The sequence below is a fragment of the Molothrus ater genome, chromosome 1 (assembly GCF_012460135.2).
Source record: "Molothrus ater isolate BHLD 08-10-18 breed brown headed cowbird chromosome 1, BPBGC_Mater_1.1, whole genome shotgun sequence".
In the NCBI taxonomy this organism is placed as follows: domain Eukaryota; kingdom Metazoa; phylum Chordata; class Aves; order Passeriformes; family Icteridae; genus Molothrus; species Molothrus ater.
Genome location: NC_050478.2, coordinates 9,329,379 through 9,347,538, shown reverse-complemented (window position 1 = coordinate 9,347,538; position 18,160 = coordinate 9,329,379). Strand labels below are relative to the sequence as shown.

The window sequence follows — 18,160 nt, the reverse complement described above, 5'->3', positions numbered from 1 at the left end:
GCCAAAGCACAGGACAAACAATGAGGTTTTGAGTCAGCTCACAACAGATCAGGGTCTTTCACCAATTATTGGCAATCATTTTCCTTCCACAGCAAATGCACTGGGTGTTACAGAGAACACAAGGTGATTCAGGGTTTCCTGGTGTCTGTCTGAGACTCCTGTCCTGCAGAATTCAAGGAAATATTTATCCAAAGTGGTGCCTGGAGTGCTCAGCTGGGTAGAAACTGAAGATGCCAGCAGCTCCCAATCCATGGCCTGCAGAAACCTGCTCCAGTGTCCCACCCCGTCCTCTCACATCCTGCACTGGCTCCGACAGCTCAGCTCTCTCAGCACCAATGGCACTGCACTCTGATGTGGGTTATGTCTCCCTTCTTCAACCCAAAAACTCGTATTCAGTTTATAATTAGGGGATTTGGGCTGGCCTTTCCCAGGCCGGGACCAGCACTGCTATCTTGCCTGCCAGGCAAGCCAGGCATTTCCTGCCAAGGGGGAAAAAAAAAGTCCAGAAGTGGCAGGAGACAGCAGGGGAGGTGGTGGCAAAGTCCTGGGAAGCGATGGAAAAACAAGGGTGTGGGATTTGGGAAAAGGGACAAGCTGAAGGAATGCTATTTCTGTCCTGCAGAGGCCTGGCTGCAGCACCTCCAGGGCCCAGGAAAGGGCAGGGCTCAATGCAGATTTCTGCTCCATGCTCAGAGCAACCCTCTGCCCTCCTGGCTTTAACAGCTGGCAGTGAACTTGCTCCTTTCATTTCTGCCCTCCTATTCATCTGCTCCAGTGCCAGCTCACACTGCTCTGCCCAGCTGTGGCACAGACCAGAGCAGGGAAAGCCCCACACTGGGCTCTCTCACCCTCCCTGCCCTGCAGCAGCTCCCTTAGACAGATCCAACTTTAGATTTTCTTTTTTTTTCTTTAGGTGGATTTTACCTGCCACCCCCATCCACACCCAAGAACCCCATGATGTCCTGCACTCAGCTCAGCGTGTACCAACACGAATCCTGCATTCCCAGCACATCACAAGCTACTCAAGGCACATTTCACCACAAAGATTCCCCAGTCTGCAACAAACTGGTAAAATAATGTGAGTTTTCAGCACACACCAACCACAATGGTGCTGCTTTGAAAGGAAATGTGGTCGTGCTGTTCCCCATGGTGGCTATCAGGGATCAATGGCTACAGCCACTCCTGTTGGACCAGGAGCTCTGGAGCCTGGCCTAAAGAGAGGGAGCTGCTGGGAGAGCCTGGAGTAACCTCCTCCTGCCAAAACTTCCTCATCAGAACCTTTTAAAGCCCCATGAATTGGTCCCACATTGTTTCTGAAGCAAGAGAGAAGGCACAGGCTGAGCACACCCAGGTATCTGCAGCTATTTTCCTTCTGTTAAAGCACACCAGGGCATCCATATGGATCACGCCAGTTGCTCTCATCTTAAAGATCTGGGATGTTGGAAATGCAAATGGCAGGAGGTAACAACATGAATCCTCACGTTTCCAGCATGCAGAGAGATGACCCAATTTGCATGCTCAAAGGGAATTTTATTAATTTTAAAAGACTTTATCAAGCAGGGGCCTTTTATTCATTTCTGCATGAATTTTGAAAGGAAGCAAAGAATGAGGAATGAGCTTCACAGCTTGACATATATAAATACAAATTAGCAAGATTTCAAGCTTGGAGCTTGACCAAATGGACCTGATTTTTAAACAGCAATCAAGATTACTTAAAAGATTATATTTTCTACTCTTCAGGGTCATGTCAGAGGTCTACCCCAGTTTCCTGCAAGTCTCATTGCACAGCACTACATTGAAGTGACCAGACCCCTTTAGCACCCTGTACCAGGGGCTCCTACTCCTGGGGTTTCTCTCTCCAACACACCTCACACAACTCATGGCTGAGGTGGAGCTCAGAACTGTACCTCTCTCTGTCTCTTACATGGCTCCTCTTCCTCCAGAATTGTATCACTGACATCAAGTTCTTTGATTTGGTTTGATACTACAAGGACAGACAGTAGTAGGACAAGGGGGAATGGCTTTAAACCATTGAAAGGGGCAGGTTTAGATTAGATATTTGAAGAAATCTTTACTGTGGGGCGGTGAGGCACTGGCACAGGTTGCCCAGAAAAGCTGTGGACGCCCCATCTCCGGAAGCGTTCAAGGCCAGGCTGGACAGGGCTCTGAGCAACCTGGGATAGTGGAAGGCATCCCTGCCCATGGCAGGGGATCAGAACTGGCTGAACTTTAAGATCCCTTCCAACTCAAACTGTCCTGAAACAAAGAAGGTTTTTTCATCTCAGCTCTATTTCAACCTCAGACAGAAATCCCCGTGGGTTTCATCTCTACCATGAGGAAGTCTCGCAGCCCAAGTTTCACTTTGAAATTGTATTTGAAGTGCAAACCAAAATCCTACTGAGGAAAAAAAAAATTTAAAAAATTAAAAAAAAAAAAAGAAAAAAAGAAAAAAACAGCCCTTATAATGAAACTTAATACTCATTACTAGAGGAAAACAAAGAAATAAAAATTCCACAGTGCAACTGCATGCAGCCCTGCCAGGTCCTCCATGGTGTACCCAGACACGAGGTGCCTCCACCAGTGTTTCCTCTGCCCCTGTGCCCAAGCAGAGCCCCGTGGACCTTCACATCTCTCACATTTGTTCTCCAGAACCTCCCAGTTCCACATGAAACAGCTCCTTCACTGTCCCCAAAGATAAAACTTTGCTTCTTGTCTTCAGCCCTTCTAGGAGTTTCCACCACCAGGTCAAGCAAAATTGGCTTCTAATTAAAAAGCTCTTCAAACAGCGAAAGCAGAGGAAAAGTGCTCTTCTACTTTTGCAACAGATCTTTATAACTCTTAAAAACTAATGAGTTGAAGTATCAAGACGTCATCTTATATTCCCATTAGTGGCCCTCACTAAAGGAGCAACTTCAGAACAGTTCTGAGCAAGCCCTAATATGCAAATTGTACAGCTGTGTTACATATTTTTCCATTGATTATCAGCTTTAAACCAGTCTTCAAAACCTTAATGCACAGCAAACCCAGATTACCGTAAAAGAAAAAAAAGATACATCAAGAAAAAGCCATGCAGTTAAATTTAAAAAGAAAAGAATCTCATGAGTGACTTCAGAAAAATGTGATGAATGACTTCCCCAGCTGTTTTGTCAACACTTCCATAGTAATTTGGCAAAAGCACAAAATCACTAAGTTTATACTTTCATCAAATGGCTATTAGTGCTGTTGAAATATCACAGACACGAGACAGTGAGTGCAAGCCCCACGTTTCATATTGCACTGCCCACACTCCGTCTGCAAGGTCTCATCTTTTCAGGTTAATCATTTGAAAAATATTCTTCCTTCTGCCCTGAGGTTTGAATATGACACTGTGGCTCTGACACTAAGGGTTCCACGTATTAATTACAAAAAAAGAAGAGATACCTACCCTCTCCAATTATACCCCCTAACATGCAATTTATTCCTCATCCATCTATCCCTACAGGACTACAGCAAGCAAATCCCATCTTCCAGTATGAGCACACATCCCTGATTTACAGAGCTCCAGAGATCATCATCTTTTAAATGACCCTGAAAGCATCACATGCTCACAGTAACAGGACATCTCTTCTGAGGCTCAGTAGGTTTCAAAGTACTTCATGAACTTTCACCACAAAACCCAGTTCCCAATGACAGGAACACTAAGTTGTTAGCTGCTCTTCTTCCGTTTTTGACACAAAAATGACAAGCCTGAATTTAAAAAAAAAATAGTGTTTCAAGTTGACATTCAATGGTAGTTTTGATTAAATACTATATTTAATTATGAAACCTGTACAATTGGCCTTAGAGGAGACATGACTCCCAAGCTTCACCAACTTTTGTTGTTTGGCATCTCCAATCCATCTCAAAAGTTTCCAAACATGCTTCTTTCCCACCCATAGTCAAGATCTATGCCTTAAAACCCACCACAGTTTGGAAATACAATTTTTCAAATCCTGTCAATAACAATGTTTATAAAGGCAATGTATACACACATATACATGCAGGTTTTTAAACAGATAAATTGTTCCATGTATGCTTCTCAAAATGAACTTCTGACCCAAACAACCAATAAATAGGGCACAGAAATGAAGATTTTCTCAACTGAAAAAAAGCCCAAACACCAACCAGGAACATGACTACCACCCAACACTAACAATACTTACAATTCTCTTTTGTGCCTGGAAACAGAATCATCAGTATATACACTCCTTCTGCAGAGATCCAGTGGGAGCAGGCAAGATTTTAGCAAGAGAGCTTTGTGAGTTTTGGAAAGAGAAGGAGAGTTTGAAGAGTGACATTGGTACCTCTGGGTGCACCCAGCAAGGCCGTGTACCCCCCAGGAAGGCCATCCCAGGGCTGCCATGCCTGGAGTGAGGGCTGCTCCCACCCTGTGTGGCTGCAGTGGCACCATCCCACCTTCTCCTCTTCTCACACACCTTGAGAGCCGTGGGATGAAGCACCAAGGACAGGAACAACCACAATCTCTGGGGCCAGAGCAAAAAAGGGGGCACCTGTATTTAAGAACTTTCCATAATGGCAGAGAAGCTGGAGTGCTCCACATTCCAGAAGGGTGGAATGCACACTGCAGAGCCCACTGGCTCTTGTGGAGAAGTGGATGTGACCTGGGAAGGGCTGCACCCACCAAAACTGCACAACTGAACACCTGAAGTTGTCATACCCAGCTTCTGCTCAAAATCACCCAGCATAAAGATGTACCCTCATCTCCTGTAATTCTGTAATGGCAGTGGAAGCTTTATGGAAGAATGTTTAAGTGACTATTTGTCATTGGGATCAATATATCATGGTATAAATATTTGAAAAGTATAAAAACAAGCATCAAAACTGCTGTGGCTTGAGCTGTGTAAGTACAATTTTGTAGCAGCCCAAAGTGCAGCACCCAGCAGAGCTACTCCACCTCCTCCTTGAGTATCAGCAAACTCAGAATCTTCTCAGAAACACTGGCCAAGAGCTTCGCTGAGTGTGAAGGTGTCAAGCTCGATTTACACAAAAGCATTTCTCCTCAGCCTTGGGAACCAGGGTGGCTCCCTTTGCAGGGCTGGAAATGTCCTGCACACAGCACTGTGACAGAGAGAGCAAACCTGGAACAGATGCACCAGGTAAGGCTGATGTTCACCTACATTTGTTATCGTGCAAGTCGGTGACTGACAGAAATAGCCCCAGATTTTGCACATTTGAGAACATTTTGTCACTTTCCAATTAAAATTCTGACCTTGCTTGTACTGCTGGTATTGGATATAGCCTGGTATCTCTACAGAAACAATCTCCATTTACAGTAATATTTAAAAATACTAAATAAAAGAATCATGAACTGTTTTTCTAAGGAGAAAGTTGCTTAGACAAGACTGAATAGTGGACTGGAAACAGAATTGGAGCCAAAAGGGCAGCAAAATTGCCTTCCAGGAGATGGAATCTGTTTGCAAAAGCCTTCAAAGCACTGAATTCAATTAAGATAAATCAACAAATAAAACCACACTGTTGTAACAGCAATAAATAGACACTGATGACAGTTCAGTTAAGACCTGAGTGTCCACCTCCACTCCAGTTTTAACTGAAAATCCAGAGGACCTAGATTTTAAAAGATTAGCCAGAATAGTCACAAAAATAGAAAACCCAAGAGGCTTTGACCTCTGTTAACAATCTATCATCTAACCTAGATGAAAGCTGCACTCCAAGTTGCCAGCTTGGCTCTGTGCCCCTTCCAGGCCCAAACCCAACAGCAGAGACACTGACAATTTGGGTAATTTTGCCACCACACCCAGAAACACAACAGCAATCTGAATCTAGAGCCCAGCATGAACCAAGGGCTCCCTTCTGATTTCAGGAGAAGCTGGGAGGCACAAGGCAAAATTCCCCCCCACAAACAGCTCTCATAAAAGAACTTTCCACCACTGGAAACTATTCTGTGCAGGGCAGCAAGCACCTCCCCTGCAGCACGGGCATGCACTTGGCTTTGTGATTTATTCCACAAAAAGGGTTACCAGGGATGGAGTCATCACTTCTATAAACATTTCGAGGGCAAAACCACACATGTGATCTCAGAGCAAGTGCTAGAGGAGAGAAAGAGTGGAAACCACGTTAGAGTAATCAATTAATCTTATGTTCTCAATTTGGTTGATCAAGAAGAGCAGGGAGGTTTGAACACCTGTGTCTTCTCAGAAAAATGTTTTATTTCCCTGAGTTGAGCTTCTTGTTTTTAGGAGTGATTACAAGAAGCATCTTCTCAATTAGTCACTGCATTAGAAGCCACTTAAAAGTCACTTTCTGTTCTGTGACGCTTTTCGAGACAGAGTTATAGCTATTAATAAATAAATTATTAATGGCTACAAAACTGCTATGAGAAAGCTTCAGGACAAATTACTCTACTTTCTTTTAACCTTTAACCAAACAGATTTTCTTCCAATTCTTTCAGGCTAATACTTTCAATATAGATCAAAAGTAGGGCAATAGCAATAGATCCTCCAATTTAGATACTATATAGGAGTAGCTGACATGCATATGTAACACCTCTAAATAATGAATATGCACAGTAAAGTACACATCATTTTCTTTTTACTCAACAGTGGAAAAACCAATCATCTACTTGTCATTTTCTACCTGCTTCTCAAAAGAAAAGGGTGTTTAGTCTACGAAGACCAGGCAGTGACTGTAACAGAGGACTTGATTTGTACATAAACAAAACTGCATTTTCCACCTCTGCAATAGGTTCCACACAGAATACAACTCAAATCTTTGAAGGTCCTTGGAAAATACAGATAAAATGGATGGAATTGTTTTGCTTTGACAAGTTCCAGTTCCAGTACATTTAAAACCAATTGTTTTTAACAATTTTTAACAGTTTAGAAGCCATTTACTGCTAACAAACATTCAAGGTGTGCACTGGCTACACACTTTGCAAAATACAGAAACGTTTCTGCCTGAGCCTCCTTTTAGGCCAGAAAAAGGCAGAGCAGTACAGCACGTACACTTGTTTGCTTTTCCATTAACAAGATTCCTTGTGTCACTACAGCTGGCTCTGGCCATGCTGGTGACTGGAAAAAGCCTTACACTTTTTATTACTTGCTCAGAAAGGAGACTGCACAAGGGCTATTTTCAGGCCTGAATATTTACATCTCAAAATATGGTTCATTTGACCATTGAAGAATAACATTCTGGAGTTCCAGTGCTCTTCAAGCAGGGTAAGTTTCCCAGAAAATTTGGAAGGACCTGAAGAGATATCAGGATTTTACCACACAATAGCTTACCTTTCAGTTTTGTTACGAACTCTGTTTATTCCCTATGGGACCCAAATGCTGACGAATTATAATTCTAGGAAGTTGCCTTTCCTCAAGTTCTCCTTAGAAATGAACCTAACAAATGCAGTTCTGGGTATATACAAAACCCAAAATATCATCCACAGAGAGGTTTTTCACACACAGCACTGTAGGACACTTCCCTGGCTATTCTGTAGAACTATTTCTCTGACATAATGCAGTTTTAGGCATTTAGGACAATACCAAAGGTGATTCCATTAACAAAAAGCCAGCTCTTTTCATCACTGCACTTAAAATTCAAAACACATGTATTGCTGCCCACTTCAGATTTAACACAGAGTAAAAATAAAAAACTTTAGATCATTAAAACATTGTCAGCATTCAAGAAAATGAACAGTTTACTCTGAAATGTGGATCTTTGCTGTATCATTACATTGATTAACAAGAGACATCCTAATCTTCAACTGAGAAGTAGGAATTAGGCTGCCTCAAGGCGTGCAGTCAGTAGATGGTGAGAAGACAGGATATACACAAGGGCTCATTGTATTGCAAATTCCAAATCTAACTCCCTGGTACAGTCATCACTGACCTGCCCTGGTTCCTCCTCCTCCTCACTTAACATCAATTCATCCATTACAATAAAGCCACTTACCTGAACAGAACCAGAATGTCTTCTCCCACATGAAGTCCACTCTTGGCACCTACACATCCCAAACTGGATGCTTTAGGGCAACAGTCATCAGGCTGCCCCAGATGCATGTGGTGTTGGCTCCTCTCTTCCCAGCTCCCCTGCTTCCTCAGCATCTTCCTCAGCAGCCCCCACATCACAAAAGCATCCCCCAGTCTGAAAACCACAGTAAGGGAACATGACCTGTGCCTCAATGTCAACCCATCAGGAGGGAAGAAGCCAAGCACAGCCCATGGAGGAGGGCTGGAAGGAGCACTGTGCTCCATGGTGCATCTCGCTCTGTGCCCCAGGCTCCCACAGCTTCCACTACTTCTCTGTAAAGCCCAAGCAATCCCTTCTCACTAGGAGATATTTTTCAGAAAGCTGGTCTTTAAGACATGAAAGCCAGAGAAACTACTGCTCTTGGCAGCTTCTTCCAACAGTTAATCATCCATGTGTTAAAAATGTGTGTTTATCTTCTCATTTGAATTTGTCTAGCCTGATACAAATATTTATACTCTTCTTCCAAACAAGGCGACCTTTGATATGCTCAGTTTTTTCTAACTGGCGTACACAATTTTTAGAATCAAAGTGGAATTTGGCACTCCATCCTCATGCTGCAGAAGCACCTCCCTTGCTTGTGCTGGCAGGGGAATGGCCTCCAGAGCAGGACTGAGCCTGGGCAGCCAGAGAACAGGCAGGGTTCACTGGAGGAGGAGACACAGACAAACACCCACCACTTCTGCATTCACTGTGATAACTCGTGATCGTGTTTTCCTGATGAGAAAGGCAAAAGCCAAATGAGGAGAAAAGTCCTTGAAATCTATGTCAACAGCACAAAACAAGCTGCATTGTTTTCCTGCTTCTCCCTTACTGGTTTCAAGGACCTTAAGATTTGCTGCTCTTCTCAGGGGTACACCATCCAATCCCAGAAAAGACAGAAGTAGCACTAGAGGTGTTTAATAAAAGAAATATTTTGGTGGTTGTCCTAACTCTCAAGGTGAATGTCTCCACAGAAGGAAAATCTTCCACTTCTTTGCAATTACTCAGGAACTCAGTCAAAAACTGAGGGCAGGAGGCTTGTGAATGCTACTCCTGCTTGCAGGCAGTGCCAGATACAGCCAAAATAGCTCCAAGTGAACTTCTAGCTCTCTACTGCTCTCCTGGACAGCCAGCTCCCACTTGGTGTAGAAGAAATGAATAATGCATTATCCGTTATCCAAGTGCAGTACATTTGGTGATAAGGACCTGACTGTATTTCCATAGGCATCCAGGAGTAAGAAATGAGATTAGCAGAGTAATTCTCAGGGGTGTCTGAGTGACTACTCAACAGGAGATGCCCAAGCAACTCAAAGCACCGAAGTGCCTTTTGACAAGAGGCAGTGATATTACACAAAGCCTGGCCCAAGTCCACTGGAGACAGAAGGTCTTGTCCTCTAGCCTTGGCCATGTGAGTTTTCTCCATTTTCCTTCAGAAATACTTTCACAGAAAAGTTCAAAACAATTTTAAAACATCCACAGTCTAGCTCCCCCTGGAAGGAGAATGACAGTGACTGATACTGCAGAATGCTCTTACACAAAAGCAAAGCACAGTATTTCCATTGCTGAGTATAACAAATATCACAACAGGATGACAAATGCAGATTTAGTTTCTGTGAAGAGTAAAAGGCAGCCTCCAACTACATGTCTAGGAGAAAACTTTGCCAAAGGTGGCTATGGTGACAGTTATGCAAATGTGTGATAAATTGGCAAGTTAATCTTACTCTATATATCAGTTACAAAGATTAACACAGGCTTGACATGTATTTCTCGAGGGAAACCGAAAGATGGATGAGGCTGCCCAGTTTCTCTATCAGACGTCTCAAAGCCTCTGCAGCCTTATGACTTTTTTTATTATTGGGAGGTAAACTCCCCTCCTGCACCACAATTCAATCAAGCTTGTGACTGGAACCAAGACAGAAGATTCCAGAGCTACTGCTTTGCATTTTCAGCTGGTTTAGTAACACCTTCGAGCAACTCCATTACAGACACAGCCAAGTAATTCTCTTTTCTGGCCATCACAAATCTGTGTTCCTCAATATGAATACTATGGCTGGATTCCTCTCTCATTCTAGTAACTCAAATAAATTCACAAATAAGAAACAATGCAGGAAATGTCAAATTTGACTTTTAACTTCAAAAAGAAAGAGGAACTGAAGCGTTCTCAATGTCACGTAACAGAGCAGCAAGCTTATGTGAGCTTTTCCAAACAAGGTGCTACTATTTCATCTCTCTCTAACATTCAGATGAATGAAAGGATTCAGCTTTACTTTCACTGCTGGTAAACTAGCAGGTACAGAGTTTTGTTTTTTCTATTTTTATGAAATTCACTTGAAGTTGGTTGCATTGAAAAGAAGAGCTAGAAGAGCCCTCACTTGAGATTCAGAGGTAAATATAGGTAAGCTATAGGCCAAAGCCAAATTTTAAGAGTTATTACCAGAAGGCTCTAAAAATATTTTTTCTTGACTGTCAGTTTTAAATTAGGTTCAAAAATTACCTCTTTTTAGTGAGTTTAAAATTAACTCAATATGCTGCAAAGTTAACTTTATTGTAAAAGCCAGAGAAACTAAAGAGAATTCTATTTAATCGTGTCCTTCTGATAAAATGTTTTACTTATCTTCTCAATTAAACATACTTTAATCCCCACCACAACATTTTGAATCTGACAATATCTGAAAGTCTTCCACTTCCTTTATTCTTTTAGAAGGTAATTAGCAGTCAGGCCATCAGTGCAATCTACCTCACACCAGGACAGCCCAGCTTTCAGGCATGGGCACTATCACCTCCAAACTCCTGCCTATCTTTTGGCCACAGCAGCATGACAGAGCATAAAGTACTCATGTGGGGTTTTGATTAACTTTCTACCAGCTGTTGTAAGTGAGATAACACCTAATGCAGCACTGAGTCTGCCACAACAGAGTATTCAGAGAAGTTTCAGTGAGTTTAAATCAGCACAGCTTGCAGAGGTTCACGGTTACGGCTCTGATCATCATGGGATTTTAATTCTTTCGTGATTTTTTTTAATCTGACAGCACCTCAAACATAAGGTTTACTATTTTGTGAATGTATGACCTATAAAGCAGAGAATAAACCAACCATCTTCAGCTTTAACCTTTCAGGAGTGCACTTCACTCAACAACCAACTCTAGCCAAGATATATTTTTAAAAAGCAAGTAAGAAATCCACTAGAATTACAAATTCAAAGGTACAGTTTGTAACACTAACAAAGCCAACACTCTTCATTCCAGCCCTAGTGCAATGTAAGGACCATTTCAGCATTTCAGGTGGAAGGTAAGAAGTTCTGTCCCTACGACAACCACTTGAAGACAAACAATAACAAGAAAACCCAAACTGTCTATGTTGAGGCAAATCAAGTCTGTGGCCATAACTCAATCATAAAGTAAACAAGCCCTGAGGGAGCAGACTGTGCAAACAGGCTTTCTTATGTTCAAAAAGACAAAGTTTCAAAGTTTGGTTACTGCTGACTGGCAGATTACTGATGTCCATATTGCCACTAGCCCATCAGAATACCATGACTTAAAAAGAGGCAAATTTTCCAAAAATACTAAGAAACACTTCAACAAAAAGGTTAACACGTATTTTAAGTAGTAGGCCCTTTTCAAAGGTTCTCTGACCACAAGCATCAAACAGCTGTAGCATTCATTCTGCAACACAACCATCTTCAGAAGCACTATCCTGTTACAACCACAGATTAAACTCAGGCAAAGGAGCTCACTGCTCAAACAGAACAGAAGCAGATTCAGGAACTCACATTTCCAAAAATAAAAAATAAAATCTAACTTTATCACTGGACTATCCCACAGATGGTCTGAAACACAGCACAGCTCAATACAAAAGACAAACCTCCAGTTACACCTAATGCCAAAACACTGAAGGAGTCAAGGAAACAGGATAACCAAACACAAACACTGAGAAGAGATACAAACCCTCTGGGCTTAGAGATGATGGGTTTTTAAATCTTTTACAATCTTGTTTTCAGCATTCTAACTCAGCTCATCAATTAATCACAAGTTGATACAGGATCCACCTGACAAATGCTACGCACACACTCTCTGCAGAGCAGCTTTGTCACCTACAGCCCAAACCAAGCCCTCCGATTCCCAGCAGAGAAGGTCTTGTGAGAACTGAGCACTGCAGGAGTGCAGCCATTTTACAGTGTGAAGCATTCCAACACAAAATCCCAAACTCCTTCAGTAAAGCCAAGTGAAAGGGGCAGGTGCCATGCAATCTATAGAGAAACTGGGGTTAGTGTGCTGCACTGGGATTACTGCCATGCACGAGGGACTGCAAAGAGGTTGCACCAGGAGAAAGCATCACAAAGTTCTTGTATCCACCAATGAACTTTGAAGCAGAGCATGAAGGGCTAAATGACTTAGCAGGTTCAAAAACTCCATCTTGGTTTTTCCAAACCACTGTTTTTCCAGGAAGCTTAAATTAAATGGGATGGTGTCCCTAAACATTCAAAATTAATCCCTCATGTATGAAAAGATGGTACTTTTAATCCAACAGCACCTGGTTTTGAAAGCTGCCTCATCCCACTGTATATTTGTACCTAGCATTTGCTATCAGGAACTTTTTCTATTGTTAATTATTTTGTACTATTTTGGCCAAAATTGAAGTGTAAGGAAGTGTGCTGCCCTTGATGATCTATCACTTCTAATAAACAGGTCTTGTACATCTATGCAAATTATGGATTAGAAAGGAACAACATTAAATTTTTTTCAAAGCAACCTAACAAGTGGGTTTTCAGGAGAAAACAACTAAATTCAGCAAAAAATTCTGAATAAACATGATGTGAGTTTATTTTGTGTTTTAAAAAAGGAGCTGGATGCAAGAAGTTGCATTAAAAAAATGTTGGATGTGATGTTATTTCAAAAACCACTGAAAGAGATGGAGACTGTTAGGTTTAGGTCAAGTGAACAATGACACATTTTTAAGCCTGGAACTGGAATTGCTGGTCCAATGATGTATTTGGACGAAGACCACATATCCAGTTCAACTACCAGCCTATGGAAATGCTGGTGTGTGGGTATCTCACTCCTGCAGGAATCTACTGCCAAATTCTGCCTTCTGCTGACTCATTCCCTGTGTTTTGCCAGGTTTCCACCAAGGAAATGCAGCACTGCCACTTTAATGCTGCATTTTGGCCAGCTCTGACAAGCAGCTTCAGGGATCTGAGGGCAGAACAGAGACTATCCAAAAAACTGGATCTTGAGCACATTTAGTGTTAAAAAATTCACTACAGAACCCTGGTGTGACCTGTTGGTGTGTAACACTGTGAGAAGGATCACACTTTCCTGGGTAAGAAGATAAACATGTGGGTACAGATCTGCCACCCTAACTGTGTTCTTAACCTGAGCAAGGTAATTGAAATGTTAAAGAAGATGACTTGGAATAAAACTAGAAGGCAAAGTTTGGCACTTTAATATAAAATCTATGGGTATCCAGAGGAAGGCATTCAAACTCAACTCCAGATTGTCCTAATTTTATTTGACTTGGTTAATCAATTTTAAAGCATTTTTTACAATTTACATAATTTAAAGGAGCACACTGCATCCTATAAATATAAATTAACATTTTTAATAACTCAAGACATCACAACAAAGCCAAATTTTGAAATAAATTTCATGTTTAGTTATCTGGATCAAGAAGTAACATACATGGGGAGGGGGAAAAAACAGCATTAACAAGAAAACACTGTTTAGTTCTAAACTAAGTTTGTGCTTCTACATCAAAAACACAACACTGAAGTGACAGGAACTCTGCAAAGAACTTGAAAAGGTATATAACTGCTTTAGTCCCAAAACCAAAGTATATATTTATTTTTTCTTCTACATGTTATTTTTTTTTTCAGTTCTATCAAATTAGCATTAATGGTAGAGGGACAAAAGTACAATATACTGACTTTACTGCAAATACAAATTCTGTTGTAGCAGTTTGTTAGCTTGGTTTGGCTTAAGTTGAAATGGTTTTCCTGCATGAAAAACAAGAGCATATCTTTTCAACGTATTTAATAATCAACACATTTGTTAGTACAAAGCAGATGGTGTTCAGCAAGAAGGCATTAGGTGATCATTTGAAAACACCATGCTTTTTTTTTTTTTTAAACCACTAAGCCACCCTGAAGAGTTTTGTGCAGGCCAGATGTTCAAAGCTGGTGCACAGATGAAAGCTGCCCCATGATCTATGCATGGAACTATCCAGAACCTGGCAGGTGTTAACATCCACCATTAGTTACCTGCATGCTTTCTCTGTGACACACCAAAACCAAACCATCTTTCACTAAACTTTGAAAATCTGGTCTTAGCTATAAATGAACACTTTACTTCACTCCATTAATTTAACAAAGGGCATTAATCCATCTTTTGATTTTTGGTTGAGGACTAAAAATAAGAGTGAGATATCATAATTCTAATAATTTTGTCCAAATCTTCAAAGCAATTATTTGTTCTCAAAACAGAAAGAAAAAAAATCTCATAATTCTCAGTCTTTTTGTAATTATTGAATGTTAAATAAATAAATTTATCAAATGTATATTTATATTTACTACAGATTATTTTTTTAAGCAAATCTCAGAATAACTTTAGAAAACTTTTTAAAACAGAATTGCTTTAGACCTAGACTTAAAATAATTACATATTAGGGCAAAAGATGGAGTTAGAGAGTCAGCCTCTGAATGCTTCTTAAAAATAGGTGCTTCAAATACAGGTTTAGAAATGAAATTAAAAATAATGTTTTCAGTCACACTGAAGAAAACATCTGCAAAGAAAAAAGGCCCTCATCCTTAAGATTGAAGAAAAAGATGATAAGGGAAAAAAAAAAAAAAGCACCGTTTTCCCAAGTTGCCCAAATCACACACAGACACAGGAAGGTTACAAATGCCATTCATGAAAGAATGCGCCACAAACATCAGCATTTATTCATTTTGAATTTTTTTTTTTTTAGCAAATGACAAAAGACTCAGCTCACTGGCTTCACTTTTGTTTACCTTTTGCTTACATTACACATTTAAACATTTGTCAAAACTTACTAAAGTTGTCTGCATTCATGCACAACTAGAAAACATCCTTAATTTATTTAAACCAGAAATGCATTACCAGAAATGTATTAACATTGTTCACTACTAAACATTAAAAAAAAAAAAAAAGTTGAAATTATTAAAAAGGTTATCCTGGAACTGTTAACTTCACAGCAGACTTAAACTACTAATCGGCTCACATTTCAAATTGGAAAAAGCAAGATTCATGCTAGTGTTAGTGTACATCTCGCCCTAGCACTACTGAAGGATCATGGTTCACCTTGATCACAGATAAGAAAAGAAAAGTGCATACAGAAGTTTACAACAATTTAAAGGACAAAAAATGGTCCAATTGATGTGGTCCCAACGATTAACTCAAAAGTCTATGACAAATACGAGCTTCTGTGAGCTACTTATACTACTTAAGATTGAGTACCGATATACAGAAAGTTGAATTCGTTTGAAATCTTCAAAAAATGTTCCTGTCAATCCTCAAATGGTGGCTGTTAGAGCTTAAAATTTCTGTTAAATGCGTGCGTTGAATTACTTGTTATCCAAGCGTAGCAGCTGCTCCTTACCATTTATTGTTAGCGACCTTAACTGGCCATCTTCTTCAACTTCTACTCTCTCATGTCCATTCTCAACAATCCTGCAGGACAAAAACACTGTGAGCCATTTCAGAGCACTGCAGGCAGTTTTGAACACACACCAGACCTCAGGTTTAGATAACAAACTGTAAGGGAGCAGCTTAATGCAACCGTACTTGGCAAGCTTTGGCATTTACCAGCGCCGGAGCTGGCACCAGCACCCAGCTGCATTTCCCCACTGCTTAGTCAGGAAAATTGCCTTCTGCAAGCTGGAATCCTCCAGGATGTGGAGTTCACAGCTACAGCTGCCACCTCATACATTGTCACAGTTGTACTCGTACTACACACTGTTATCTAGGCCTAAATGCCTTGACAGATCAACTGCACAATCTTGACACTGCATTTAGTCCCTATCCATTTGTTAAATATATGATATTCTAGATCCAATCACAATTTTGTACACAAGACAGTCTAAAATCCATTTTTAATTTGATCAGAGCAAGTCATTTGCAGACTTACTATACACCAACTTTATGACCAGCATGCATGTTACAAAATTCAAGTATCACTGATTGAAAAGAGAGATTATTAAAGAGCTTTTGAGCTTTCAGATTTTTCTGGCATACACTCAGAAAAACATTATGACCACACCAGCATGTGATCCAGAGGCTGTTTGTTATTAAGGGGTCAAGATGACAGGAGCTCTCCAGTACAACAGTTCTGTGCAAGAAGAACCTTGCACTTACAAGTATGGGACCCAAGTTAACAAACAAAAACAATTTCTCTCCTTCACTTTTCTGTAATTTTCAATTAAGTAATGAAATTACTTGATTGTTCAGAACTCCTATATTGATTATAATACTCCATGTAGGTTTTTCTATAGTTAACTAAGGCTTGGGTTTCCCAAATGGAATTATTTCCCCATCACAAGCATGAAATGGAGAGAAAGTACAGTGTACAGGACTTGAAAATTCACTTTCCAACAAACAGGCACATTTTTTCTCCAAAGCAGGCTTCAGTTTCTCATTTCATATAACAGGCAGAAAAAAATTACTAGAAAGACTTCACTCAAACACTGTCTAGGAAAGCACACTAAGCAGATGCTAGAGAAAATTCTTTCATAACATCTGCAAAACTAAAATTCTTCCCAATTTCTAGTCAAGGACTGTAATAACAGGTGCAGCCCTACAGAGGAGGTTGTGAAGCCTAAAAGGGCTCCAGCTACAGCATTAAGTAACTCAACAATGCCAAGAAGAGACAGAGAACCCAATAATCCAAGTAATACGATGACATAACAACAAAGTAAACATAAAACATGTATCACTATTTGTATGTGTGCAAAGATACAATATATTTATATGCATGTAACTATAGGTATCTAAGTCTCTACATATAGTTTCATATAAATGTATTTATATCACTTACCTCTTTGTAGTAATTTTTCTGCCATTAACTATTTTAGTTGAGGTTGATACTGATTTGAAGTTTCCCATTCCACTGCCACCAAATGACGTAGAGGAGAATGATGAAGTAAGGCCTCCATGTCCCAGGGAGCCAAACGAAGTAAAACCTATTGAAAAAGAAGGCATTTGAATAAAATGTAATTTTGCATGGCTGTGGGATCCAAATTTATCATTGATTCAGACTTCATCCTACTTTCAGGAAGCCCTCAGCTGGTTTCATCACACCGCATCAGTGACTAGATGGCATTAACACCAGCCTGAGAATAAAACCACGGCTCCAGCCCCATCCACTTCTCTCATATGGACCCACAGTTCAAGTTCCAAAGGCACAGCATTGTCCAAAAACCATCTGCCAATTCCTCCCCTGAAAAGGCATTCAACCTTTATCACACTCTGCACTCAGAGGAAAGCCAGCAAGCCTAATGAATCTGATCATCAGCTTTAGTGCAGATGTTGGGATGCCCCAAGCTGGCAAACAGAACAAGTCCTGTATCAGTAACACCCCAAGCAATGCCCAGATTCCCAGCACTCTAAGCAGTACCATGGGGTTTAGGCACATTTTCAGGACCCGTAATAAAAGCCATCACACTCCTGAAAGCAAACAGAACAAAAGAATTCTAAAGCCCTGAACAAACTGTAGCACCAAAATAAAGCAAACAGAAAGTTCTACTTCTTAGAGATCTGTTCACTCTATATGAACTTTCAGGTAGCCCAAATACTCTAACTGTGGCTCAATTTTCATTTACACTTTACAGACACCAGCTTAATTAAAAAAAAAAAAATCAATCACAAAATTGCCTGAATGGAGAAGCCAGCTTGTTGTATTGCAATCCTCTGTGAGCCAAAATTGCATTCTTTCTTAAATGTTATGATATTTACCTGTGTCAAATGGAGAGAAAGCACTTCCAAAAGCAGGGAATCCACCAAAGGCAGAGAAAAATGATCCACCACCACCTCTGCTTCTGCTTCCCCTTTGACCCCGCCTGCCACCGAAGAAGTCCTCAAAAGGGTCTTCTACAAAACAGAAGACAACATTTAAGAGTCAATATCACTGAGTGATTCTGTATTTAATCATT

General features: G+C 40.6%; 1 protein-coding gene across 2 annotated transcripts in view; it reads right to left on the bottom strand.

Moving 5' to 3' along the window:
• Positions 1 to 18,160, bottom strand: part of DNAJB6 (DnaJ heat shock protein family (Hsp40) member B6) — a 57,609-nt gene that overhangs the window by 15,455 nt on the left and 23,994 nt on the right. For both annotated transcript variants that reach the window (XM_036398254.2, XM_036398233.1), the window contains exons 6-8: positions 17,964 to 18,098; positions 17,047 to 17,191; positions 15,613 to 15,683 (exon numbers count right to left, since the gene is read on the bottom strand). In XM_036398254.2, coding sequence (XP_036254147.1) covers positions 15,613 to 15,683; positions 17,047 to 17,191; positions 17,964 to 18,098 — 351 coding nt within the window. The remainder of the gene's footprint in view (positions 1 to 15,612; positions 15,684 to 17,046; positions 17,192 to 17,963; positions 18,099 to 18,160) is intronic.